This window comes from Nicotiana tomentosiformis, chromosome 6 (assembly GCF_000390325.3).
Source record: "Nicotiana tomentosiformis chromosome 6, ASM39032v3, whole genome shotgun sequence".
In the NCBI taxonomy this organism is placed as follows: Eukaryota; Viridiplantae; Streptophyta; class Magnoliopsida; order Solanales; family Solanaceae; genus Nicotiana; species Nicotiana tomentosiformis.
The window spans coordinates 12276290-12302121 of NC_090817.1; the positions used below are offsets into that span (position 1 = coordinate 12276290).

Below are 25832 nucleotides of genomic sequence, written 5' to 3' on the forward strand. Positions count from 1 at the left end.
CCACTTTTTCAAGTTTTTCGGAAAAACCTTTTTTCCTAACACACAAAACTGCAATATTTTTTCAAGTGAAATGTCGATATAATTTATAATTTCAATATTCAAATGTCAGCTTTTCAACTTAACTCCAAATGCTATTTTTTTTAAAACATCAAAAAATTTATGTCCAAAGGCCTACTAAAAGCTTGGTCAAAACACCTTTAACTTTGAGGGGAGAAAGCACTTTTGACCAAACTATAAGCATACAAAGAGGGTCAGTAATAATGATGTGATTTATGACAAAAATGATGAGATAATCAAACAAGTTGAAACAAACAATTAAAGGGTTCTCAGTGTAAAAAGGAGACTCTTCCCCTTGCCAACTCTTAACAAGAAATTCAACAGTATGTCAAAATCCAGAACACATTTGTGTTTAGCTCTCCTCCCTTCAGCTTTCCAACCCCCATCTCCCAAAAAAATACAAAGCAAGAAATGATATCAGAAATGTGTTTCTTACAAAGAATATAACTGTAGCATAATAGTTAGAAAAATAAAATTAAGATGGAAAATTTTGATGACTTAACATGAGAGGTTAACCAAAAAGAAAATAACTTCCCACTTAGTTGATGAATGATGAAGTCCCTTGAGGTCTCTATATGTCCATAAATGAGATCTCAAGGTGATTCAAGATTTCCTTGGCAAATGGAGAGCTTACGCGCAAAGTAAGATGAGTCAGCTCTACAATCCAATCCCTATATCATGGTGCAGATAAATCAACGATCGGAGAAGAATGATTTGAAAAGGTACAGAAGGAAGATTGAGAGACACCAAATTCAACAGGATTAGAAGGCATAGGTAGGAATTATACCAAGTAGTAATTGTGTTTATTGGGAAAAGATGGCCTCTACTCTATCCAGTGACGCTTGTAGTCGTCCGGAATTCATATTGAACAATGGTTCACCAGTACCTAAAGCGCTGCAAACGGAGTCCAGAATTCATATTAGGTAAAAGCGCTACCAAGTTTCAGTCAGTTTTTAATTGTTAAAGCACTATATCGTCACTGGGTAAGAAGCCTAGTGATTTCCTACAAAGGGCAGCCCGGTGCACTAAACTCCCGCTATACGCAGGGGTCCGAGGAAGGGCCGGACCACAAGGGTCTATTGTACACAGTCTTACCCTGCATTTCTGCAAAAGGCTGTTTCCACGGCTCGAACCTGTGACCTCCTGGTCGCATGACAACAACTTTACCGGTTATGCCAAGGCTCCCCTTCAACGGCTTCAAGTGATTTCCTACGAAGTGAGTGGCAAATGAGGATGAGAAAACTTGCCCAGTAACTTCTGGAAGAACATAATCTGCTTTCCATCCAAAACGAAAATCCACACCAGGACATAATCCGAGTGATGTTTTATTCCGGATGCTGGAGATACCATCTCCGCCGAAACAAGTAGTAAGCTTCCATTTCCAACCAGTTGCATGCAACTGAAAGCTGTGGCCTACTCCAACCTGTGTAATTCAAATGGTTACCCTATAATTTTTTTATGCTGATAAGGGCTATAGTAGGAAGCAGTACAGTGTAGAGGAAGGAAAGAAAAAAGTTCAAACCTGAAGATTCAGAAATTTTGTCACTGGGATTTTCTTGGAAAGAAGACGCACTTCATGATGCAAAGGCTCGTATATGAACTTCCATCTCCGATCAGGGGCTAAAGGCTTTAAAACCAGCTTCGCCAGATACTCATTGTATGGGGCATTGTAAAACTGGTCAAGAGGTAGCATTAAAAAAACTAGTTAATACAACAAATACCCAAATAGACGACACGACGTTATAATGCTTTACTCAATATCCTTCCAGGTGATTTCAGCAACAACTAGAACGTTATTGCAGTAAAATCTTATATTGCTTCTACATAGACTTCAGTATTGTGTATTAACTTTTATCTTGAGGGAATTATTGGCATAAAGCAGACCGTGTATCACTCAGCACCCACTGTACAACAGATTATAAGAAAATTATCCGTTTGATCATTAACAAACTGGGAACGTTTACATAGAGGATGATGGACAAGATATTTTAAAGCTCCAAGTGCATCGTTGAGATAGTATCAAGAACATGAAGATTAAAAAAAACACGAAAACGGGGCTTTGTAGAACAAGATCCAGCTTTCACTGGTTGAAAATCGTTGGTAGAGGTCTGAAAGGGTTGAGGCATTATCAAGTAAGTCGGTTATAAGCGGTCGTGCTCTTGCTGCCATCAGTATATCCACAACTAAATCTCCAGAAGGTATATACAAATCTAACCAATAACTAGCTTTCTGCTACCTCTGTTTGCTATAGTAAGTTTCTCCATCTCCATCCAAGAAAAAGAGGATTTCCCACTTGTAATAACTCATACTAACGAGTACAATTTGACGAATTTAATTGAAAGTAATCTAAAACGTCTTGATGCATTGTAATACGATAGTCCCATTAAACTAAATGAACGAAAGCATCAAGGGAACACTATATCCATATAATCGACCCCAACTAGATTGAGATTGAGAGATAGTTCATTGATTAAACATCAAGAAACGTAGATGGTCAGTGAGAATTTAGTACCTCCAAGTTAACACCAACTCGATAGCCCTCAATTTCTTTTCGGAACTTGAGAAAAATCTCTGAAGGCATCAGATTGACATTGTAAAGCTCATCCCATGATGTTGGTTCTTCGCTACTCCGACTCGGACCACTCTCCTCCATTTTCAGACCCAAGAATCAATTCAAACTGCAAATGGGCAGCAACCAAACACCTCAAAATCAAATCTTTACACATTAAAATGATTTCTTTATATGCTAATGCATACTTCTTCATCAAATTTAATGTTAGAAATCAGAATCAATTCCAACTGCAAAAGAGTAACTCCTAAACACCTCAAATTCAAATCTTTACATATTAAAATGATTTCTTTATCTATTCTTCTAAAAAAGATGACCTCTTTATCTATCAATTCTTACTTGTTCATCAAATATATTGCCAGAATCAATTCAAACTGCAAAATGGGTCAGCTGCCAAACACCTCAAAATCAAATCTTTATACATAAAAATGATTTCTTTATATTTGAATCATACTTGTTTATCAAATTTATTGCGAGGATTAATTCAAACTGCAAATGGTCAACTTCCAAACACTTCAAAATCAAATCTTCACACATAAACTTGACTTCTTTCTATATTAATTCAATAAAATTCATCAAATGTTACTGGCAAGAATAAATTTAAATAGCAAATGCTCAACTGCCAAACTACCTCAAAATCAAACCTTTACACATAATTTTTCTGTATTAATTCATAGTTCATCAAATTTTAAGGCCAGAATTAATTCAAACAAAATGCGCCAACTGCCAAACTCCTCAAAATCAAATTTTTACACATTAAAATGATTTCCTATGTATTAATTCATACTCGTTCATCAAATTTAAAACCAGAATCAATAAAAATTACAAATGGGTCAACGACCAAACACCTCAAAATCAAATTTATATACATATACATGCATAAATACACACACGTATACATATTCATCAAATTAATCAATTAAAATAGCAAATGGTCAACTGCCAAAACTACCTCAAAATCAAATCTTCACACATAACAATGATTTATTTATATACTAATTCATACTGATTCATCAAATCTTGATGCTAGGAGGAAGATATGACAGATATAAGGGAGTTGGGTTCGTCGGAAAAGGGGGGGGGGGGTAAGCGAATAGGTCGAAATGCAGCAACTTCATACCTTGAGGATACTACAACTGGAACTGAATCTGAAGCAGTGTAAATTTAGTGAACAAATTTGCTGAATATTCTTTTGCTATTTGAGAGAAGACGTGAGAACAGAAGACTGAAGAGATACAGAAGCTTCTTGTTTTGGCTCCAGTGACAATATAGTTTTAATTTATTAGGAGAAAAAAAGAAGAAGGATAGAATAGCTAAAAAATGAATAAATTAGCAAAAGGGGTTATAAGGGGTTATTTTGGTAGTCCGGAACTAAAGTATGGTTCATTCGCACTCAAGAGACACAAATAAGTTTAAAAATAAAATTTGGCATCATTTTATATATAGCGACTTAAAATGGGCAGAAGGTATAACGCGCATATATAAGGCATTATAGTATAACGCCTATATATGCGCGCTATACCTATATAAAAACCTGTGCATCTCCTTCCCCCACCAGACACGAACCAGCAGCCCTCATTTTTTATTCCCCCTCATTTTTAACGCAAAAAAACTCCTTTGGAGCCCACCGGTTTCATAAAAAGTGTAGATATTCGGTATTGTAGCAAGCTAACATCGGATCTAAGGCGTTATCGCCTAGTGGATTGCTCGTTTCGGCCCCCAAATCATCAAATCTTCACCTTTCAAAAAATTTAAAATCGAGGTATTCTGACTTATTTTTTGTTAAAACTCATGTATAAAAAATATCTATTAGTTATTTTTTACTGTGATATATGTTCTTTCGTGATTGTTTTGCGATTTAATTAATTTGTTATTTTTTATCCGGATTAGATTATTATTGTGCTAAAAAAATTAGTAAAATAGATAAATTATTATTTTATGAATAATTAATGTTAATATTTGTTATAAAAAATATTTATTAATTATTTTTTACTGTGGTATATGTATTTTTTTGATTGTTTTGTGATTAAATTAATTTTTTTGTTATCCGGATTAGATTATTTATGTGCTAAAAGATTAGTAAAATAGATAAATTATTATTTTATGAATAATTAATGTTATTTAGTTTCCTTTAATGTTATGTTGTGCTCGTAATTTTAATGTAGTGCCAGTAATTGTAATGTAGTGCCCTTTAGCGTAGTACAATGTAGTTCCATTTAGCATAGTATCTTTGTAGTTATTGAAATTAATTATTTAATTATCTGTTAACCCCAAAAATATCTAAAAAAGATGATAGTTCAAACACAAACTCTCTCGAATTCTAGTCAACAAATGTAAAAAAATAACATAAAAACAACACTAGTTGTCAAACTAATTATTTGTATATGAATAATTATAAATTAAATCATGTATTCATATAAAAATTAATTATTTAATTCTATTATACCCAAAAAGGTGAATAAGAAAGAAACATATAAAATAATAGACAAATATATAAAATAATAAACTAACATATAAAATAAGAATCAAACATATAAAATAATAAACTAACATATAAAATAATAAATTAACATATAAAATTATAATATAGAAAATGTATCAACATAAGTAATAATATAGTAAAAATATTAAATAAATATTAATATAAAAGATATTGCAATATATTTAAAGATGTTAAGCAATTAAAAAGAAAAATACTTTAATTAATATTTTTTAATTTACAGACATATGTCATGGAGGTTCCCCATGTACATCCTGGACCTGCATCTCTAGAGCTATTGTTGCTACATGCCAACCATAGGTCTTCATACATATGGGATGGGCAGTGTTTGTCCCAGACATTCCGCCCCAGACGTATAGACGATATGTGGGAGTTCATTAGGGACCACCCACTGTATCCCCGTATAGTTAGACGCCTTCAGGATACGGGTTTCTACATGATCATAGAGAACAGTCGGTTGCAGTTCGACTAGGCATTAATCACGGCTATGATAGAGCGGTGGCGACCAGAGACGCACACATTTCATCTACCCATCAGCGAGGCTACCATCATGCTTCAGGACATGGAGGTTCTCTTCGGGTTGCCAGTTAATGGATTACGTGTAGCTTACCTGCATGCTCTTAGAGACTATAGGGGATTGCATTACCTGCATATGTTGCAACGACTCATTGGTTTCCGGCCAGCAGAGGAGACTGCATTGAGTGGGGCCAGTCGTTTGCAGCTGACGCCCGTCCGGCACCATCTGGAGGCGATGGATGCGGAGATTACGGATGATTCACCGCCGGATGTTATCGATCGGCATACGAGATTGTTGCTGCTGCTAATGTTTGGTGGTGTACTATTTTCGAACACTTCAGGAAACCTAGTCAGCTTGAGATTTTGAGATTTCTACATCATCTTGAGCGGCCTGATGTTTTACCTGGTTACAGCTGGGGTGCAACTGTGCTAGGTTACTTGTATATGCAGATGTACCGAGCTAGCATGGGCACCCAGAGAGACGTTGCCGGATTTTTACTGTTGTTGCAGGTGAAAACATAGTCAATTCTTTTCATGATTATAATATACATAGTAAAAAAATACCTTAAATTTTACGTCCACTATCTATATTATGTTTGGGCCTGGAAGCGGCTCCTGCAGTTCCAGCCACCTCTACCACCCATCGCTGCGGATGCACCACCTCCACTGTTTCTCCCTTTATCTTGGATGTAGGTTGATAGGCGAGGCTGCGGACGTGAGTTCGAGGCTCGACATCATCTTCCCTATTACAGGAATTTGTTGGATTTGCTTGAAGGCGCGCAAGTACATGTATACTTAAGTTTACTTGGCCTGGCTTTATATGTGTTGCATTTACTCACGATTCTTGTGTTTAATTAATAGTTATTATGGAGGCCATACAGTGACGCGCTCATAGCTGGTTTGCCCAATTATTGCTCTCGCGATCGAGCTATGTGGAGCTCTTCCGTCCTACTGATATGTCTCGATATTATCGAGCATCATGCCACCGAGCGAGTCCTTCGCCAGTTTGGTCGACCGCAGCTTGTACCTATTTTGTCCACTTGGCTTAGGACACATTACCAACGGGATGCTCGTTCCAGGGTTGACCAGACATACGTGGTATGGCTAGAGGCCCAGATTGGCATTTGGGACCATAGGTATGACCTGATTTCGCCACCCCCTACACATGAACGTATGGATGGCGAGCATGAGTATATGGGTTGGTATTGCAGCGTTACCCGGCTTCTCATCAGGAATCCTGCTCATCACGCTGGTGGTCGGTACATTCCATACGTCGGGAGGCATAAGGCACTAGTATGTTATTTGTTATACTTACTTATAATGTTAAATTATCCTTCTGTAAATAATATTTTTCATGTTATGTAGGCTATTGGCTTACATCAGTTCTACCAGTTGGGACTTCAGATGTCGCAGCATACCGGCGAAGGAGCGGCAGCTTTGCACAAGTATGGCCGAAAGGTTACAGATCTGGCTTCCTAGACATTGAGGCATGCCCGAGATGATGAGTGCTTAGGGTACGAGGCTGCCTATGTGCCACCAAAAGAGTACCATCATGGGCCACCAGTGGAGCCTGAACATAGTAGACGTGGTAGGCGCGGGCAGAGAAGAAGGGGTGTCCCACGAGGTCGTGCTGGTCGGCGAGGACGGGATCCCCAGCAAGGGGCGTTGAGGCACCCATGGACGATATTAGTGATGATCAGCCGGGTGACCATCCTAAGCCACACGATGTTCATCATGACATGCCGTAATTCAGCCTTCAGTTGTCACCAGGGACTTCGCAGGTGACTCCATCAACTCCATTATTGATCGCGGGCACGACCATTACGCGACAGGAGTGGGATCAGTATTTTCCTGATCCCCCAAAGCCATCAACAGTTGTTGATTCTCGTCCGACACAAGAGGTGCATAGTGGGCGACAACTGAGTTATGGCTCATCACCGAGGGATGCTGAGGATCTAACACATACTTCATCTACTCCAGTGCACCTCGATGTTTCGACAGAGCCTTGCGACGCTACTCATATGCAGGTTATGCAGGTTTGTTTGTATTACTATTATTTTTATTTGTTTTTATCTCATTGATTAGTGAGTAATATCTAAAACATTTTTTTAAAGACATCGGCATCGCCCAACACGGAGGTTGCATTGTGCGATACTGAGATGTCGGAGACGGATGATCTTATTCAAGAGCCCGCTGAGACCATGGTATGACCATTAAATGTTTTTTCCTAACACGTACGTTAGTAATTATTATTTCATATAGTAAAATATCTTATAACTCTATAGGTTATTGTCGGCCCGATGGTCGGATCTACCGAGTATGCCAGCCTTACCGACGACCATGCTGCAGCGCATCCTCCGATAAAGAGGCGATATGATGAGGATGATCCTGATAGCGTAGTCGGACGGGATGGGATGCGCCTCAGGCCAACTGATGCTTTAAAGCATACAGGCTGTGGGACACATTGACATTTATTATTATTATTATTATTATTTGTATATATGACATTAAATATATAATAGCGACATTAATTATGTTTCACATAATTTGCACATGTGTTTTTATTTCTCGAGATATTTCTTAGTTTAACACGTCAACACAAAAAAAAACGGCAGCTTAACATAAAATTTAAATTTTGTTACCTATTAAAGATAATACATGACACGTACAACATAAAAGTAAAATACTAAACTTAACACATCAATGTGTTTGTTTAGTCACTATCGCCCATTATTCTGTGCTTCAACTACTTAAATTTCTCCTCCGACCTATTTTTTTCTTCTTCTGCCTCTTTTAGTTTCTCCTGCAATGCCACAAGTTGTTCTTGTAGTTTCACGATCTGGAGTTCGTATTCACCGGTCAGATTCCAAATGTTTAGCAAACATAATTTGTAGTATTCCTGATGAATGGGTTCATCATACCATTCATCAAAACCACATTTTTTTTCGTCCTACCAATGAGAGAATAGTACAAGACTATTAATTAATATGTTATAAAAAAAGTATTAACAAATATTACAACTTCTTTACACAACCAACGTCTGCGACCCAGATTGCAATTTGACCGACATGGCTTCAAAATCGCACGTTTGCCACAGTAACATCTTGATACGTAATTGCGTCCAAACATGTCGTAATGCTCGAAAATGGAAAATTAATGGAAAGTTTTTCTATTCGTTTCGTTACGACGCAAATAATAACTAAAATGCGCGAGGTTTATATAGGCAGCTAGGAGTGATTTTAGGTTACATAACGCATATTGGTGAGGCGCTATGTTTCGCGTGATAATGATTATTTTGGGTACAAGTGGGTCCAGCTTTTCAGTATGATAGCTTTTCAGGTCATCAGCTTTTTCAGTCCGACAGCATTTTCAAGTCGACATGACAATACACATAGCGCATATTGGTGAGGCGTTATGTTTCACGTGATAATGATTCTTTCGGGTACAAATGGGTCCAGCATTTCATGTCAGCAGCTTTTTCAAGCTGACAACTTTTTCAGGTCAACATGACAATACACATAGCGCATATTGGTGAGGTATTATGTTTCGCGTGATAATAATTCATTCGGGTACAAGTGGGTCCAACATTTCATGTCAAGAACTTTTTCAGGTCGACATGACAATACACATAGCGCATATTGGTGAGGCGCTATGTTTCGCGTTCATACATGTCTACATGCAGCTTAGTTCTTCTTAAGTTGAACCAAGAGATCAATACTCAAATACCATTTGAAGAACCAGAACAACATCCAATTGAGAAATGCCACTAACATTTAATAAGTGGTTTACGAAGAGGCAAAAAGGTAAAGATAGTTCAAAAGATCCAAATGGAACACGTCATAACACAATCGATCTTTACCTTGAAAAACATATGCTAGGTTGCTATACTAATTTGGTTGATGACAAGTGGTATGGTGTTCTGTGTCCCTTGAAAAATAAGCCTATCAATATACATACTGATCTAAAAGTTGCAGGGCACATTATTGAGGGCGAAACGCATTTTACAAAGCCTGAAGGTATGCGAATTTGGGGTGAAAAACTACAATAGGTTCCCCTTTACTCAAAACGGTGTGATTATGAAGTACTATGTCACTGGCATGGGCTTGTTGTACCACAAGCACTGTGTGCAACCTTTCAAACAAACACACACAAAGATAAACCAGAAGTGATTCAGCATTTGATGAAGGAGATTCTAGAGATGGAAAAGGCACTTGATGTTCATCTTGTTATTGATGATCTTAACTACCTGGAAGGAACGAAGGATCAATACTGGGATTTATTAGAAAATAAAAAATTGCATGGAGACAATGAGTATCTTGTTTTCCCAACAGTTGTCGAATGAGAGGGAACTACTTAAGTTTCTACCACAGACGTTGGACGTAAGAGTCCTATATTGTTGTAGAAATCAAGGAAGTGGTCTTATTGATAATAGCGATGAAATACGATAAATGTGTGTCAACTGGGGCCTAGATTACGATGCCATTGGTCCCAAAGGGTGCGTACAAGATGTTGACGAATAAGATGAAGACGGTGATAACGAAATAGTGCCAGACAACGACGATAATGGTGAATGAATTTTTTTTTACTCCTTGGGTTGTATGTTAAACTGTTGTATTGAATCTTTAATTCTAAATAAAAATTAGATTTAACCCCATTGGAAACATAATTTTATTTCATATATTTTACAACCTAAACATTTACATAAATTTAGTATAACAAAATTACTCCAATAAAACACGACGTTTATCCTTGATAATTTGGCACATTGGATGAACTTCCACTTGGTGATGAATTACCACTGCTTCCCAAACTAACTGAAGGACATTTACGGTGATCGTGTCCTGTTTGGGAACATATGCCACATTTACGCGCATAAACAGTATCACCAACATCCATTTGGTTCCGTATACGTGTTCTTTTTTGTACCTGTCATTGATGCACATAATCCTTGTTACACACTATTTTAAATGGTTCTTACGGCCAATAATGCTCAGCACCCACTGGCTGCAACTGTCCATTATAGGTGTTTAAGTATGCAACAACACTATATTCTTTATCAACGTACCTCGTTGATGCGAAACATGTATATTGAAAGCACTTCATGGCATGTGAGCATGGAAAGTGATAGATTGACCATTTTCCACAAGAGCATAATCTTATGGCTTCATTGACGGTGTGTGTATTATTCCCAAGGTTGTGATGCAGACGAGTGTGAACTTCAAATATATTTCGCTCGCTGCAATACTGCAAAAATGAATGTCACTGTGCTCGCTTCCTATATTTCTCAAATTGTTTCATTGGTTGTGGCATAAATTCAACACCCATTTCCATGAATGACTATGCACCTCTAGATCTTTCAACAAACCTCTCTGCTATCTGCTTAAATGACATCCGCACCATGACTGGCAATCCACGTGCACACTTCAATAACCCATTGAAAGACCCTGACATATTTGTAGTCAGAATTCCCCATCTTCTACCACCATCCGCATGCAAAGTCCACTTGTCAAGCTCATGTCGCATCAACCAACAATAGACTTTTGTGTCTTCCTGCCTAATCAATTCCATTCGCCTCCTGAATTTATACTCTTGTTGATCTGTTGCAGCCATCCACATTAAATCATGCAAGTCCTTGTTCGGATAAGCCCTCTAGAAGTTGGCCTTAAAATTCCTAACACAGTAACGTTGGTTGGCATACGGTTCCTGCCATGCACGCAAATTCTATACAGAACTTAAAATACTGTCATGCCGATAAGATATTAGACAAATACCTGAATCTTGTTTGACAACGTGCTCCTTTAAGTGGTTCAAAAATAATATCCACATCTCTTGGCTTTCATTGGCACAAATAGCAAATGCTAGGGGAAATATATTTCCATTATCATCTACAACAACGACAATCAACAATTTAATATCATACTTTCCATAGACATGAGTGTCGTCTATGGATATTACCGGTCGATAATGTACAAAACCATCAATGACTAGTTTAAATGCCCATAACACATATCTGAATATGTATTCTGGTATTCCCGGACTCCGCTCAAGCTTCCATTCAACAACAGTCCCGAGGTTAAAGTGTTGCAATACAGCCATGTACATGGGTAGAGCGGCAAATGACTTATCCCAGTTACCATAAATAATTTCAAACGCACGTTTACGTCGGAGAAATGTCTTTCTTTTGGTAATGGTACATCCATATACCTGGTGGACAGATGTTATACAATCTTTGATTTTGTACCTTATGGACGCTTCAATGTGTGGATTCAAGACAAGATAAATCAAGTCAAAATTCAAGCTAAAATGATTCCCATTAAATGTGTCCATTTCACAATTGTGGGTACCTATCTATTTTCCCACAATCCACATATTTATTTTCAACTTTCTCGCATGCAGCATCCAATTACAACCTTGAAACCATCTACGACAAATAACCTTGTATACTTACGGAGATGACTCATGAACCACGATCTCACGGCACTCTTTTATGCTGTACATTCGCACCGCCCTACTTAGGCGCACTTTATTAGCAAAAAGCATGCCCTTTGACAGCACCGTTGCTCTAGATTCATCCCACATTGCTATCCGAATTTTGTCAAGATCCCTTGTGAGGGCATGGACATCCGGCATACTTGGAAATTGATCAAGGTAGGGAACATCCCTTGAATGAAATGGCATATGGGACTCGTATACTCTTGGTCTAACGGGAGGTGGAGCATGTTTCCTTGTCAAATCAGGTTCATCATTATCGTCCTCATCACTGTCACCCTCATCAGGGAAGGGTGTGTCATCTCCAGACTCGTTAGCATTGTTATCATAATCACTATCATCTTCATGACTCTGCACATCTGCCAAATCCCGATTAAATATATCGTCTTCGGGCAATTGAGTAAGCTCGTTGTCATTGCACAACCAATAAAATAATGAGTTTCTCAAATTCATCCAAAATTTACATATAAACTTTATCACTTCACTTACAAATCATAATGTGTTGATATCCCATGATGCATATTATCCTGTTGGTGATGACTCCCGGATGGTCCGTTAGTTCATAACTTATAAAATTCATATCTCGTCGGTACCCCCTATGGAATATATGAGTGTTAATACAAATTCAATACATAAAAATAAACATCGTAACATAAAGAAAAATTGAAGTTTACCACTCCGCTTGTGGATTATGTAAAGTTGGGGAGAAATTATATACTCGCTCCTCATTTGCCCGTGGAAATAAATTTAGATCAGGAAAAACTCTTTTACCCGGAACCTGTTCGGCTAAAACTGCTCCGAAATAACCACCCGATGATTGAGGGATATCCCTGCTTTGCGGAACCTCATTATTGCGAACGTCTTCAACCTTGACGTATATTTTCAATATTTTTATCACAACAAGTTCCCGGTGTTCTTCCGGAGTTCTCAAAAAATATGTCAGAGTTTCATCATCTTCGATGTTAAACTGAGCATAACAAGCAACCCCTTGCAGAGTAACAGAATACAGATATCTCCCGGTTACTTTAATATTCACCGAACGTTTGCTCACACTCATTTTTTTACATAACAATGATATCAATCTATCATACTCCAATGTAAGTGGCAACTTAACATGACACTGTGGAGAACAACTATTCTGTATTGAGTTATTCTCCACCACAACCTCATCCCCCTCCAATATAATGAAACCCTAATTTTTCGCTCTTCGGACATTATGACAAAATGCAAAATAACTGAACGATCAAATATTCGAAAGACTTGAAGGATGCTGAATGAATTTTTGCCAAATTCTGAAATTCCTTAAATAAGGATAAACCCAACCCGAGGTACAATTATTTGATGTATAGCGCATCCATAATACGCGCTATACCCATATGAATTATGGGTGCGTCAGTTAAGTGCAGATGACTTAATGGTGGGGCCACATCTTATAAATAGCGCGATGAATAACCGCGCTATATATAAAAAGGTGCCTATTTGTTTTAACTTATTTGTTTCTCTTGAGTCCAAATGAACCATACTTTGGTTCCAGACTCTTATTTTGTCAATGTAGAGAATATTTATTACACAACTTAATTTAATATGTGATATCAAGTTAGTTAATAGTCATTATTTTTATCAGGTTATTAAATAATATATAAAAATAAAAAAATTACTTGCATGATTATTTTATAAGTGATATAATTATATAAATATTTAAACTCTCTAGAAGGTGCAAAATCACTGCAAGAGCTAGCCTTGAGTTCATGTCCTATTAGTTAGGGTATGAAATGGAATTGAAAGAAAAACAAATGAGGGCATATGTAAAACTACACCGTTTACCCAAAGGATAAAGTAACTACAAAAATAAATAAAACGATAAAATAACAAAAGGAAAAGGCAGAATGGCCTAAATGACACTTATACTTGAGCCACTTTATCATGCCAGTCCACAAACTTAGAAGTTTGCCAATTGAATACTTACACTCATTCAAACCGTGAATAATAAACGATTATCCTACATGGCTGATCCTAAGGCAGTTTAAAAAAACCCAACGGTAATAGTGTGGCCTATTTAACAACCATCTTCTTCTTTCTACCTTATTCTCCATTGTTGAACATTATAGAAGCTAATTTCTATCCAAATCTGATGCCTTATTATTTCTTTGTTAGCTTCAACAGTGCAAAATAATTTTTTTTTGCTGGGATTCTTCATTGCCCATAAATTTTTCCATCTCCTTTTCTTTTGAAAGTCAATTTTTTTCTTCTTCTCCGGCAAAAAATAAGCTACTACCGTGTCTTCTCCTTTAGCAATGAAGAAGGAACCTTTGTGTTATTGTGGACTTGCTGCAGATCTTAAAATATCACGAACGCCCACCAATCCTGGAAGAAGGTTCCTAGGCTGCCGAAGATATGAGATTGGTGAAGGTTGTGACTTTTTCCGATGGGTTGATCCTGCGATTGAGGAAGAACACTACAAGACTCTTTTTACGGGTCTTATTAAGAAGAGTGATCGATGCCATTGTCAGAGAAGACAAGGAAGGTCGATGTTCAGAGTTGTTGCTATTATAATTGCGGTTGTAGTTATTATAATGTTAGCTCTTATGTTATGTGTTTAGGATTGATAGTGTACTTTCTTATTTCCTGGGTTTAGGCTACATATTTTGTGTTGATGTAAAATTTTGTTCATGGAATATATTGAAAAAGGTTCCATTACAGCAACAAGTACAGGAACTACTAATATCATGGCATGTTATAGGCAGTTAATAAAACATCCAAAATAAGAAAGTTGCTTCACAAAATATTGTCTATGATAGGCAGTCAACAAAAACATGCATAATGAAATAGCTTTACAAAATATTGTCTACCACGGGAAGTGTACAAAAATATCCATGATTAAGTTTTTAAAATATCAGTTGAGCACTTCAATTAATATTTGTTGTGGCTTAGTTGCTTGATGTGGATTGTGTCATTAGTGTGGCTTGAGTGGTTATAGCAGAGTTTTCCCTTCTGTAACTCTGTTCTTGCAGATGCTTTTGTGTAACTGCAACTCCACCCTTCCACTTTAGCCCAGGGGGTTTAAACCTAAGTTCAATGTTGGTAGGGGCAGAACTTATGAGTGTAGAAGGATTGTGTACTACTCTTGTCAGTAGTTCCAGACTGCACAAAGATAAAAGGTTGTGAGTGAGGGATTATCTAGTAAATCATATATGTTGATTGTGTAATTAAATGGAAATATTTACCCTCTGTATCATAGTACCACTTGAATCAAATAGCACACCATATCCTGCTGCCTTTGATCTCTTAGACCCTGCATTTGCACCACCTCTTCTAGGCTTATTGGTATTCCTTTTTGGACCTCCAACAACATTAGTTAATTGTTGTGTGCTTGGATCAGTGATTTGTTGAGTGAAGGTGCCACTTTCCATATTGAAGTTGTTGTTGTTGATCCATCTGTTGCTACTGATGCACTTCCAGCTGCTGATGCTGATGCACTTCTATTAGTTCCAGCCTTTCCACCTGATGTTGTTGATGAAGCATTTTCAGCAGTTTCACCTCCAACTGAACTAGTTCCAGTCCTTCCCCCTTGGTTTCTCTGTATACACATAACAAAACAAACACTAGTAATTGAATTTATCTAATAATGACCACAAAAAACATTAATACTTACTGCCGATGGACATCCTTTCTTGTTATGTCCAAGAGTCTTGCACAAAGAACATCTCATTTTTCTTCTTATCCTTGTACCCTTCCCAATCTTCTTCTTTGGTTCATCAGTAGTTTTTTTTTTTTTTTTTCTTTGGCCTTCCTGGCATTGCAGTTATAACATGTGGCTCAATAGCTGGTAGTGTGCTTTTTGGCCACAAATTCATACTAGTTAAAGGTTGAATGAATCTGATATATGCCTTAAGGTAGGTGTCCTTCTTATACCAATGGTCAACATATGGATCAACCTCATAGTTCTTATAATGCATTGTTGTTATAGCATGTGCACATGGAATTCCTTTGAGTTGCCATGATCTACAAGTACAAGAACACCTCTTAAAGTCAACAACATGTTTATATGGCCCATCCTGGATCTCATACCCTGCTTTACCATTAAAGTTGACTTCATATTTGGCTGCCTTTTGAGCATTCTCTCCAAGTATTTCCATAGCCATGGGTGATGTATCACCTACCCATTTTACAGAAAACTCTCTCATGCTATTCATCCTCTACATACACTTGATTCTAATTTCCTCTAACATAAAAATGATAGATTTGTGCCTAGCTGCCAATATCCAGCTATTGAATGTCTCACACATGTTGTTCTCCACTACATCACACTTACTATGTTCTTTGAAGTATGCCCTACAATATGTCTCTGTATTGTATTTCAGTAAGTCTTGAACAATATCTCCCCCCAGCTAGTCTATTTCATCCAACTTCTTGCTAAAGTAAACTTCAAATGTAGCTCGTGCACACTGCCAGAAATTTTTTCCTTCTTTCCTCACCAGGCCAAGTTTGCTTCCAATTAACCCAGTTATGTCTAGCACACCACCTCATCTCAGCATTTGGCAATAACTGAGTTATGGCTAGATGAAAACCCTACAATCAACAATATTATATTGTTATAACTTAAACATAAATGAAAACAATTACACTTTAAAGATAAAGTGTTAGAAACCATACCTTCTGCATATCAGACAAGACTGTCAGCCCTTCTCCTTCAGATTCTGTCAAGTTCAGATCATGCTTGAGACATCTGATAAACCAAAACCATGTATCCTTTGATTCCTTTTCAACTACTGCCCAAGCCATAGGGTACATTTGATTATTTCCATCCTTGAAAATGCAGGAAAGCAGTTCACCTTTACATGTTCCCTTTAGGAATGCACCATCAAAGCAAATTATGTTTCTGCACCCTTCTAAGCATCCAGTTTTTAATGCTTCAAGACAGACATAAATGCCCATAAATACCTCCTTGCCAGGTTCTGCATTTTTAGATATCTTTATCACTACAGTAGTTCCAGGATTAGTAAACTTTAGCATTTCTGCATAATCATGAAGCCTAGCAAATTCTTCCTTATAATCACCCATATTCTCCTTCATAACTATCATTTTTGCTCTTATGCAGGAAGTTTTACTCACATACAGACCATATGCTTTCCTAATTAAGGCTTGAATTTGATGAAGCTTAATTTGAGGCTCATTAATTATTCTGTCTTTGAAGTTATTTGCAATCCATGGTGGGTTACACATCTTGTTCCTCGTCTTCTTGAAGCATTTGTGGACAGGGTAGTATGTAATCACCCTAAAATTCATGGTGCTACATTCTATGCTGCCAAGAATATGCCATGGATTTTTTTGTGCAGTTTGCCCTAACCCTTTCCCTCTCATTAGGTTTCAACTTAAGGTTCACACCTTTTTGAATAGAATAGGTCTGCAATACCTCCCTAAACTGTACAACATTCTCAAATATCATATACAGTTTAAATAATTTTTTTTTGCAACCTGTGTCAAAGTAGACCTTCTTACTTGGGTTCCTAGCTGGTGCATCACTTACTTTATCACTGATAACAAGTTCTCTTTCATCATCATTACACTCACTACCTGGATCTGAGCTATTAAAATATTGGTCATCCCCTTCTAGTTTCCCTTCATATTTTTCCCTTTTGTTCTTATGCATATCTTCAAAACCAGAATCTATACCAACTGTACCAGATGGTATCTCATCTATACTTACTTGGGCATCCTTCTTTTTGTTGATTTTAGACTGTCTAGTTTCAGCTAAGTCGTCTTCCAAATCACTACACTCTTCAATGTTCTTATCTATCTCAAACAGTGAGTTAGACCCTTCATAATCATCAAAGTCCTCATCAAAATGAGATTCTGATGTTTGAAGGTGATAGGATGAGAAGTTATTACCTTCACTTTCATCTGATTCTTCTATCTCTCCATTTATATCTATCTTTTTACCCTTATCTTTGTCATTTTCAGTCTTATTTATATCATTATTGGGAGATGACACATCAGCCCTAGCATTTAATCCACTGCCATGCCCATGTGTTTGTATAGTGGGGTCTAGTTCAGTTATGTCCTCAACAAGAATAGGATCACTAATTTTATGGACAATACAAACATCAACAAAGTCACCACCTTTCAATGTATTAAGAAACTTTAACACATCAACATCTGTTTTTAAAATGTAATAACCACCCATTTTGTTAACTTTGCATCCAAACAAATCAACTTCTAAAAATCCTAAGTCCCTGGCAAACTTGTGAAACAACATAATATGCAGCTCATCAACATCAATGTAGCTAATTGACGACAAGGTAGTCCATTTACATACCTTAGGTCAGGGTCCGATATAAAATTACCACTGTGGTGAATTTGTAGATTAACTAGGCTTGAAGCCATTTCCTTCTCATACCTGCAAAGTAACCAAAAAAACAATGTTATCAATGACTATTTGTTATCAAAAGTTGCACCTTTACACAACTCCATAAACAAACCAACAAAAAAGACATATTTTTTAAGCAAAAAAGCTTCCAAGATTTCTTTTTCGTTCCCACAATACCCTATAATATTCAAAAATACTCTGGTGAACCACTAACAAGAAGGAAACCCAACAAACTTCACAAAAAAAAATGCATAAACCTAAGATGGAATTCTGCTTTTACAAAAAAAACCAAAAACTAAACGGAATAACCAAATATGCCATTACATGCATGACACTACATTAAAAAGGGTTTTCACTCCAATATATAACGAAACACAGCAAAAATCCCATATATTGAGAAAAATTAAATAACAATTATGACCTAACCCAGCCTTCCCCTAAAAATCCTAAACAGAGCAAAAGCCCCATATATTGAGAGAAATAAAGATCAATAAAGACAAAATATGAAGAACATGTGAAGAAACTTACCCCACAAACTTCGATATCAACTGTGATGATGAAAATCCTGGCAACAATGACAGAGAAGAGAGGAGAGACTCACTGTCGTTCGATACTTTCTAAGCCCTAACTACGCGGGTAATTGTAAAATGAGGGGAAAATTTGGGTTTGGGGGGGGAGGGGGTGTAAATAATCCTTTCCCGTTTTATTTTCCTATGTGGCCATAATAAGTGACTTGGAGCCTACGTGGTTTAATTTTATTGACGTGGCGTCGAACGTGTAGGCGTTTGTATTACACACACTGGCAGCCTCTTGTCATAAACATTTATTATTCACGGTTTGAATGAGTGTAAGTGTTCAATTGTCAAACTTTTGGGGACCGGCATGACAAAGTGGCACAAGTACAGGTGTCATTTAGGCCATTCTGATAGGTATAATATGATAATTGTTTAAAATAATCTTATTTAAGATGGGAGGAGCTCCTATCCAAAATCAAGCCTGCATAGTTTTTTCATACTTATCAAGGTAATAACTTGAAGAACATCTACAAGCAAATTTCTAAATTGAACTGAAAATGCACTGATATATACAACATGAAACTGGGAAAACCCAAATGTTACAAGTGTATTACATTCTTAAGATGCCCTGATTTTATATGCCTGAAAGAATAATTATAGACAGCAGAGGTGCAAGACAAAGCCTAAAACTGCTTACAATATTAAGCCAACTTCCATGAAAACCTATTTGCATCTGGGTTCATAGGGTGATACAAAATAAAGCTAAGTATCTTCTCTATTCTTTTGTGCCAGTTAGGTTAGGAATTGCAGCAGCATCGCCTCGTAGATCACATAAGGAGAACGACCTCCATGTACTGAACTTCTGTTCTGAAAGGGGCAATGATGCCCCATTGCTATATCTTCTCAATTGTGGAGGCAGAGGAGGAAGAGAGAGACGAGGTGATGATGGGCTTGAGTTCAATGACTCGGAGCTATTATTGCTTCCGGAGCAGCTCCTAGTTGCAGCAAGAGCTAATGAGCTTCTAGAGTTGGTTGGTCTCTTGTATATCCTACCAGTATTACTTCTTGGGAAGTGATTACAGTTTTTGTTGAAGAAATTGTTGTGAGCGAGCAGGTTCTTGCGTTTCCTCGCGTATGCATCATCTTGCTTTACAATATCTTTAAGGGAGGAACATGATGCAACATCTGCTAGACTGGTAAAAGACTTTGATTTGCCAGCGTAAAACTGAGATATGCTTCTCCTGAAACATAGCAGACGAGCAATGTTAGTGCTTTCAAGGTAACAAGACGAACAGATTGGTCATCAAGTTCAACAAACAGCAAAAGAATTTCCCATTTCCACTACCATACTCTTTCTTTTTCCTCCTCAAGAACCATATTCTAAGAGATTAGAGAATACTAAAATATTGATTTGAGAAAATTAGTTCCAGTAAATGTTGTAAAATTTAGATGAATCCACGTCGAATACATTTCTAATATTAATAATCATAGTTAAACCAAGACACACTATTGAATAAGCTAAAGATAAAAGCTCAAGGGAGTATATCAGGATAACAAAGGCACATTCACTTTCGGTAAGATAGTGGTCCCAAGAAACACTAACAGCTTTTGATGCATATTGCTATCTGCATCACTGCATGCACCGGAGATAGGACCATCATGCAAAGAAGAAGATTCTCAAGAATATTTCAATCATAAGCCCCTTAATACCTATGAAAGAAAAGAAACGATTTTGAAATCTAAAGTCTTTTTCATTGTCAGGTAAGGCAAATATTTTACATGTAGCAGCATATCCGGTATATGCTAACGCTGTAACACACAACACAAGAAGAATTATGAAGATAGGTTAACATGTCCATCACACGTAGTTGGACAACCAGTCAACCACGCAATATAAGGCTGCAATCATAGTTCAGCATCATGCCGTGACACTTGTATAAGCTTGTTTTAGCTCCAGAAATTAAGTTCTCTAAGTACAAGCTTGCTCAGGAACTACCTTGTAATTCTAAGGGCACCAGAGTTTGAAGATTTCTCTTTTACTGCTCAAATTTAACAACAGGACAGATAAATAAATAAAACCACACCTCAGGATAGAGTAGCTGGGGTATCCAAATCCTTAACCATAAAGAGGCCTAGTGATGTAACTCACTTCCTAAAACTGCAACAAGCCCAAGCTAACTTCCTAATTACTCCCTAATCATTTATAATTAACACATATTAAAATCCTCCAAGTCTGCAGAAAGATTCACATGATATTGATTGTCAATAGTCATAGATGAACCTTGAACATTTTTCATTTCCCCATTGTACCAGATTAAGCAGCAAAACCGACAGTTTCAGGGGGGGGGAGGAACTTACCAGTCGCACCAAATTTTTTGTCTTTTTCTTTTTTGCTTTTCTTATTAACTCTAGCAGAGACACAAATTTAGATATTAATTAACCATGATTAAGTGATGAAAATTTCAAAATCACATTTGCAATGCATTTATTAGTTTAACATCACGCACGGGTAAATGTTAGTATTTTATGTAGCACAGCTTTCTTATTAGTTTGTCCAAAAAAGAATTACACATTTTTATATTTAGAAATAATTATTTTCATTTTATTGATTTATGCAAATGTTTATGGTTGTTTTATACCTTTAAACTTCGTGTCCAATCAACCGCAGTACATAAATTGAGACGGCGATAGTATTAAATTATCAATATATCAAAATTAATTAAGCACATGCAAGCCAAACTTAATTGTAAATTGACCTAAAACTGAATTAAAGCTACGTACTTTATTGGCAAAACCTCTTCCAAACTCTCCAAATTATCCAAGGCTCCACGTTTTAATGCACTCTGAACTTCCTCGCCATCACCGTCACCGCCGTCCGATGATGACATTCCCGCCGGCGACTCATCACTATTTCTCCCAATCGAAGAAGACGAAGAAGTCCGGTCATCGTCGTCGTCGCCTTCCTTATTCGCCGGAATCCAACGGTCTCCGGCGACGAATTCCAGTGACTTATAAATCGGAATACACGTCATTCCTTTGATGAATCCTGGCCGTTTGATCTTATGATCAGTTGTGCTGTTCCTATCCAATGCAATCGACATAGATTCAATTGTACAGAAGTAGAAGAAGAGGAAGATAGATACAGAGAGTGTATACGTATAGGTTTATAGAAACGAAAATGAACAGAAATGAGATAGGGGGAAAAGGAATAAAATGAGGAAGATGAAGGACTTATCTTTTATCCAACAAACTGTAGTTAACTATTGCAAATTGTATAAATTAACACAAACTTATCTTTTCTTAAAGTATCTTTCGTTATTTTTTAAATCAAGAAACTAGAAAGAAATGGTCCCTCCACCCTCAATCAAATAGCCAAAATATTTAATTTTTATAGTAGCTTCTAAAGTTAATTTAATTTTAAAAGTATTTTTCTTAAAAGTTTTTTAAAATTTTTTTTTTTTATTAAGAAGCACTTTGTGTTTGGCTAACAGTAATAACAAAACATCCAGTATATTCCCGCATGTGGAATATACTGTGTTTGTGCTTTTCAACCTAGTCTTTGAAAAATACTTTTGAGCAGTAATTAGTGATAGGTTACCTTTTAAAAAATGCTTTTAAGTGTAATTTTTTTTAAAAGTGCTTTTCGAAAAAATAATTTTAGGGAGAAAACTATTTCTACTTCTACTCAAACGTATTTTTTTTTCCTTTTAAAAGTTTGGCCAAATACCTTAACTTTAGAAAAAAAATATTTTTCGCCAAAAAAAATAACTTGGCCAAACATGCTATTAAATACAAGTTAATATTTTGTACTTTCTGTATATAATTCCGGATATTTAACCTTCTAATAGACTAAACAACATATAAGGACCCCTTCTAAATTAAGAAAAAAATTAAGGTGAAATTTATTGGTATTAATTAACAAATTAAGCTAACGTAAATATGTTATTGTATAGGAAAATATACGATATGACATGTGGCCGCTTAAAGGAAGGACACATGGAACACAAGATGGAGATGACCACCAAACATAGCTATTCCGCTTGTCATCAGAAGAAATAACGATCATAAAAGAAGTATTAAATACTTTGCGCCCGATAATATTTAATACAGAATATTTTGCAGCATTAAGGATGATGGCATGTTACAAGGAATTTGGCATTTATGTCTAACGTTACATCTTCATCAAAAGTGGATTTCTCTAGTGGTGAGCACCCTACACTTCCAAGCAAGAGGTTGTAAGTTCAAGTCACCCCAGGAGCAAGGTGGGGAGTTCTTGGAGGGAGGGAGCTGAGGATCTATCGGAAACAGCCTCTCTACCCAGGGTAGGGGTAAGGTCTGCGTACAAACTACCCTCCCCAGACCCACTAATGAGATTATACTGGGTTGTTGTTATTATTGTTACATCTTCATCAATGGCCCTCATAATTGACATTAAAGAAGGGCATGATCCTAGAACTTCCTTTCCTAAACTCGGCTATAAATAGAGAGCTCAGTTATCATTGTAAAGAGGACGAATTTTCTGGCTAACTTACACTACATTCTACACAGCATTTTAATACAATACTATTTTCTCACTTTTGATCACATCATTATTGTGCTCGAAAACCTATTCCCGCACTCATCAGCTCTGTCGTTCCATCTACATTTTAAGCCTAAGTATTTTATATTTCATCATCTTTTGGATCAAATTAATTCACTTGTCTAGAAACCACGAACAAATTCAAATGTATCATTTTACGGGTAAACAGTTAGGCGCCCACCGTGGGGCCTAGATAGTCGTGCGATTAAATTGACCCTTGCCTTTTTTACTAACGTGTTTGATTATTTTGTCTTAGCAAAAATTACAAAAGAAATGGCAGATAACACTATTAACGGCACATGCAACCCTGAAATTCAAGGGGAACAACCTTATTTCGAGGATTCAATTAGTGGCACTGGCAATGAAGGGGACGATGCCACACCGGTATATGACATGTGGTACCCTCGACAGCTTCGGGAGGCAACTCCTGATGATGCTGATGAGGGGCATGTGGTGGATGCAGTAAGGGTCATGCAAGAACAATATGCAATTATTCTAGGCCATCTCACGCGGCAGGATTAGGTTATGACGAAACTGAAGCAGGCACTATCGGGTGCCTCAAATAATGCAAACAAGAGAAATCCAGTTCCTCCTGTTGTTCCCGTGAAACAGGCGACGCAGAGAGTTGATAATAACACTCATAGGGGCGAAGTTGGCTCCGACGAGGCTGGGAGATTAGATTTGGCCTCAATAATGAGAACGATCAGTTCAAGAATAAACTTTGGCGGTGCATGAAGGAAGTAAACACCTACATGGATTAAATCCTGGGTGCACCACCAAAACTAAAAGTTCCAAACTCGAAGAAGTATATTTAATTACTGTATAAACCGAGCGCAACCCCGGAATTAATCCTGAAGCGGTTCAAAATGCCCAAAGTGTCAAAGTATGACAGAACTTCAGATCCACATGAGCACATTACCACATACACAACAACAGTGAAAGGAAATGATTTGGCTCCTCACGAAATTGAGTCTGTGTTGCTGAAAATATTTGGTGAGACTCTTACGAGGGGAACTTTAACATGGTATTCATTATTGCCTAAGCATTCCATAGATTCCTTTGAGATGCTCACGGATTCTTTCAGCAAAGCTCATGCCGGTGCCAGAAAGGTACAAACCCAAAAGGCCGACATATTCAGGATCGCGCAGGGAGAATCTGAATTAGTACGAGAGTTCATTACCCGGCTCCAGAAGGAAAGGATGTTACTACCGGAAGTCCCGGATGAATGGGCGGCTGAAGCATTCACCTAAGGTTTAAATCCGAGAAGTTCGGACGCTTCCCGAAAGTTGAAGGAAAGTCTGCTCGAGTTTCAAGCGACGACTTGGGAGGATGTCCACAACTGGTACGAGTCGAAAATAAGCATCGAAGACGATCAGGCAGGCTTTCCATTGTCGACCAAAGGACGGGAGAAGAATAGAGATAAAATGAAAGATGATATTGACACAGATAGACGGACTTCGAGGGACCGGTTTTTGGCCTACGAGCGGACAGAAGGCCATGACAGGAACTTTCGGATAGCATAGAAGTTCATCATTGATAGAAGGACCGATTGTGGCCAGAACAACAAATCACTACATGATAGAGAAATCTCGCGGTCGCGAGATTCTTCTTACCCAAAGTTGTTAGAGTATAATTTCAACGTCAGTGTGGTGGAGTTGGTATCAGCCATGAGAAATGTCACGATTCCCAAGACCTATGAAATTTGATCATAGTCAGAGGGATCCAATTATGGTGTGAATACCACGGTACTAACAACCACCAGACTGGGGACTGCCGACACCTCCGGGAAGAAGTGGCAACACTGTTAAAGAATGGTCACATAGAGAATTCTTGAGTGACCGAGCTAAAAACAATTATGGTTGGAACATGGGTGACGCAGAAACCTCAAAAGCAGGAGAAGAACCCCCACGCCAAACGATCAACATGATATTTAGAGGAAATAAAATTAACGGGGTCACCTTTTCGGTAGCAAAGAAGACAAAAGTATCGATAACTCATAGTAAAAGGCTATGGGAAGACAATATCACATTTACGAATAAAGATGCTGACATATTACTGCTACCGCACAATGGCACACTGGTAATTTCTTTAAATGTGTTAGATTTTAAAATTAAACGTGTTTTAGTGGATCCAGGAAGTTCAGCTAATATCGTATAAAGGAGAGTACTGGAGCAATCTAAACTCATTAGAAGCATTATCCCGGTAACAAAACTCCTCTCCGGATTCAACCTCGCAAGCGT

At 37.3% G+C, this 25832-nt stretch overlaps 4 protein-coding genes across 4 annotated transcripts; all 4 read right to left on the reverse strand.

Moving 5' to 3' along the window:
* Positions 1 to 323: 323 nt before the first annotated feature.
* LOC104120653 (uncharacterized) lies at positions 324 to 3880 on the reverse strand. Its single transcript, XM_009632463.4, has 6 exons — positions 3747 to 3880; positions 2570 to 2735; positions 1580 to 1732; positions 1305 to 1480; positions 845 to 951; positions 324 to 728 (listed from the first exon to the last, which is right to left on the reverse strand). Exons 2-5 carry the CDS (start codon positions 2708 to 2710, stop codon positions 861 to 863), a joined length of 561 nt encoding a protein of 186 aa, XP_009630758.1. The 5' UTR covers positions 2711 to 2735; positions 3747 to 3880; the 3' UTR covers positions 324 to 728; positions 845 to 860.
* A 6483-nt stretch (positions 3881 to 10363) lies between these two features.
* Positions 10364 to 11969, reverse strand: LOC138893576 (uncharacterized). Its single transcript, XM_070178206.1, has 3 exons — positions 11414 to 11969; positions 11008 to 11239; positions 10364 to 10568 (listed from the first exon to the last, which is right to left on the reverse strand). The coding sequence occupies exons 1-3, from the start codon at positions 11967 to 11969 to the stop codon at positions 10364 to 10366; spliced, it is 993 nt and encodes a 330-aa protein (XP_070034307.1).
* Positions 11970 to 17421: 5452 nt separating this feature from the next.
* On the reverse strand, positions 17422 to 18315 carry LOC138893577 (uncharacterized). Its single transcript, XM_070178208.1, has one exon. The coding sequence runs from the start codon at positions 18313 to 18315 to the stop codon at positions 17422 to 17424; it is 894 nt and encodes a 297-aa protein (XP_070034309.1).
* Positions 18316 to 19559: 1244 nt separating this feature from the next.
* On the reverse strand, positions 19560 to 22268 carry LOC104120664 (protein OXIDATIVE STRESS 3 LIKE 2-like). Its single transcript, XM_009632473.4, has 2 exons — positions 21795 to 22268; positions 19560 to 20254 (listed from the first exon to the last, which is right to left on the reverse strand). Exons 1-2 carry the CDS (start codon positions 22112 to 22114, stop codon positions 19789 to 19791), a joined length of 786 nt encoding a protein of 261 aa, XP_009630768.1. The 5' UTR covers positions 22115 to 22268; the 3' UTR covers positions 19560 to 19788.
* Between the last annotated feature and the right edge of the window lie 3564 nt (positions 22269 to 25832).

Coding starts and splice junctions, on each gene's coding strand:
- LOC138893576 (XM_070178206.1), bottom strand. CDS start 11,969: ATGGACACATTTAATGGGAATCATTTTAGCTTGAATTTTGACTTGATT. Junction 11,240..11,413: donor CGTTGTCAAACAAGATTCAG/GTATTTGTCTAA, acceptor TGGCTGCAACAG/ATCAACAAGAGTATAAATTC. Junction 10,569..11,007: donor TTTAAGCAGATAGCAGAGAG/GTTTGTTGAAAG, acceptor CATCAATGACAG/GTACAAAAAAGAACACGTAT.
- LOC104120664 (XM_009632473.4), bottom strand. CDS start 22,114: ATGTCGATTGCATTGGATAGGAACAGCACAACTGATCATAAGATCAAA. Junction 20,255..21,794: donor GAAGAGGTTTTGCCAATAAA/GTACGTAGCTTT, acceptor GCTATGTTTCAG/GAGAAGCATATCTCAGTTTT.
- LOC104120653 (XM_009632463.4), bottom strand. CDS start 2,710: ATGGAGGAGAGTGGTCCGAGTCGGAGTAGCGAAGAACCAACATCATGG. Junction 1,733..2,569: donor GAGTTGGTGTTAACTTGGAG/GTACTAAATTCT, acceptor CCTCTTGACCAG/TTTTACAATGCCCCATACAA. Junction 952..1,304: donor GTTCTTCCAGAAGTTACTGG/GCAAGTTTTCTC, acceptor CTCCGTTTGCAG/CGCTTTAGGTACTGGTGAAC.
- LOC138893577 (XM_070178208.1), bottom strand. CDS start 18,315: ATGGGTGGTTATTACATTTTAAAAACAGATGTTGATGTGTTAAAGTTT.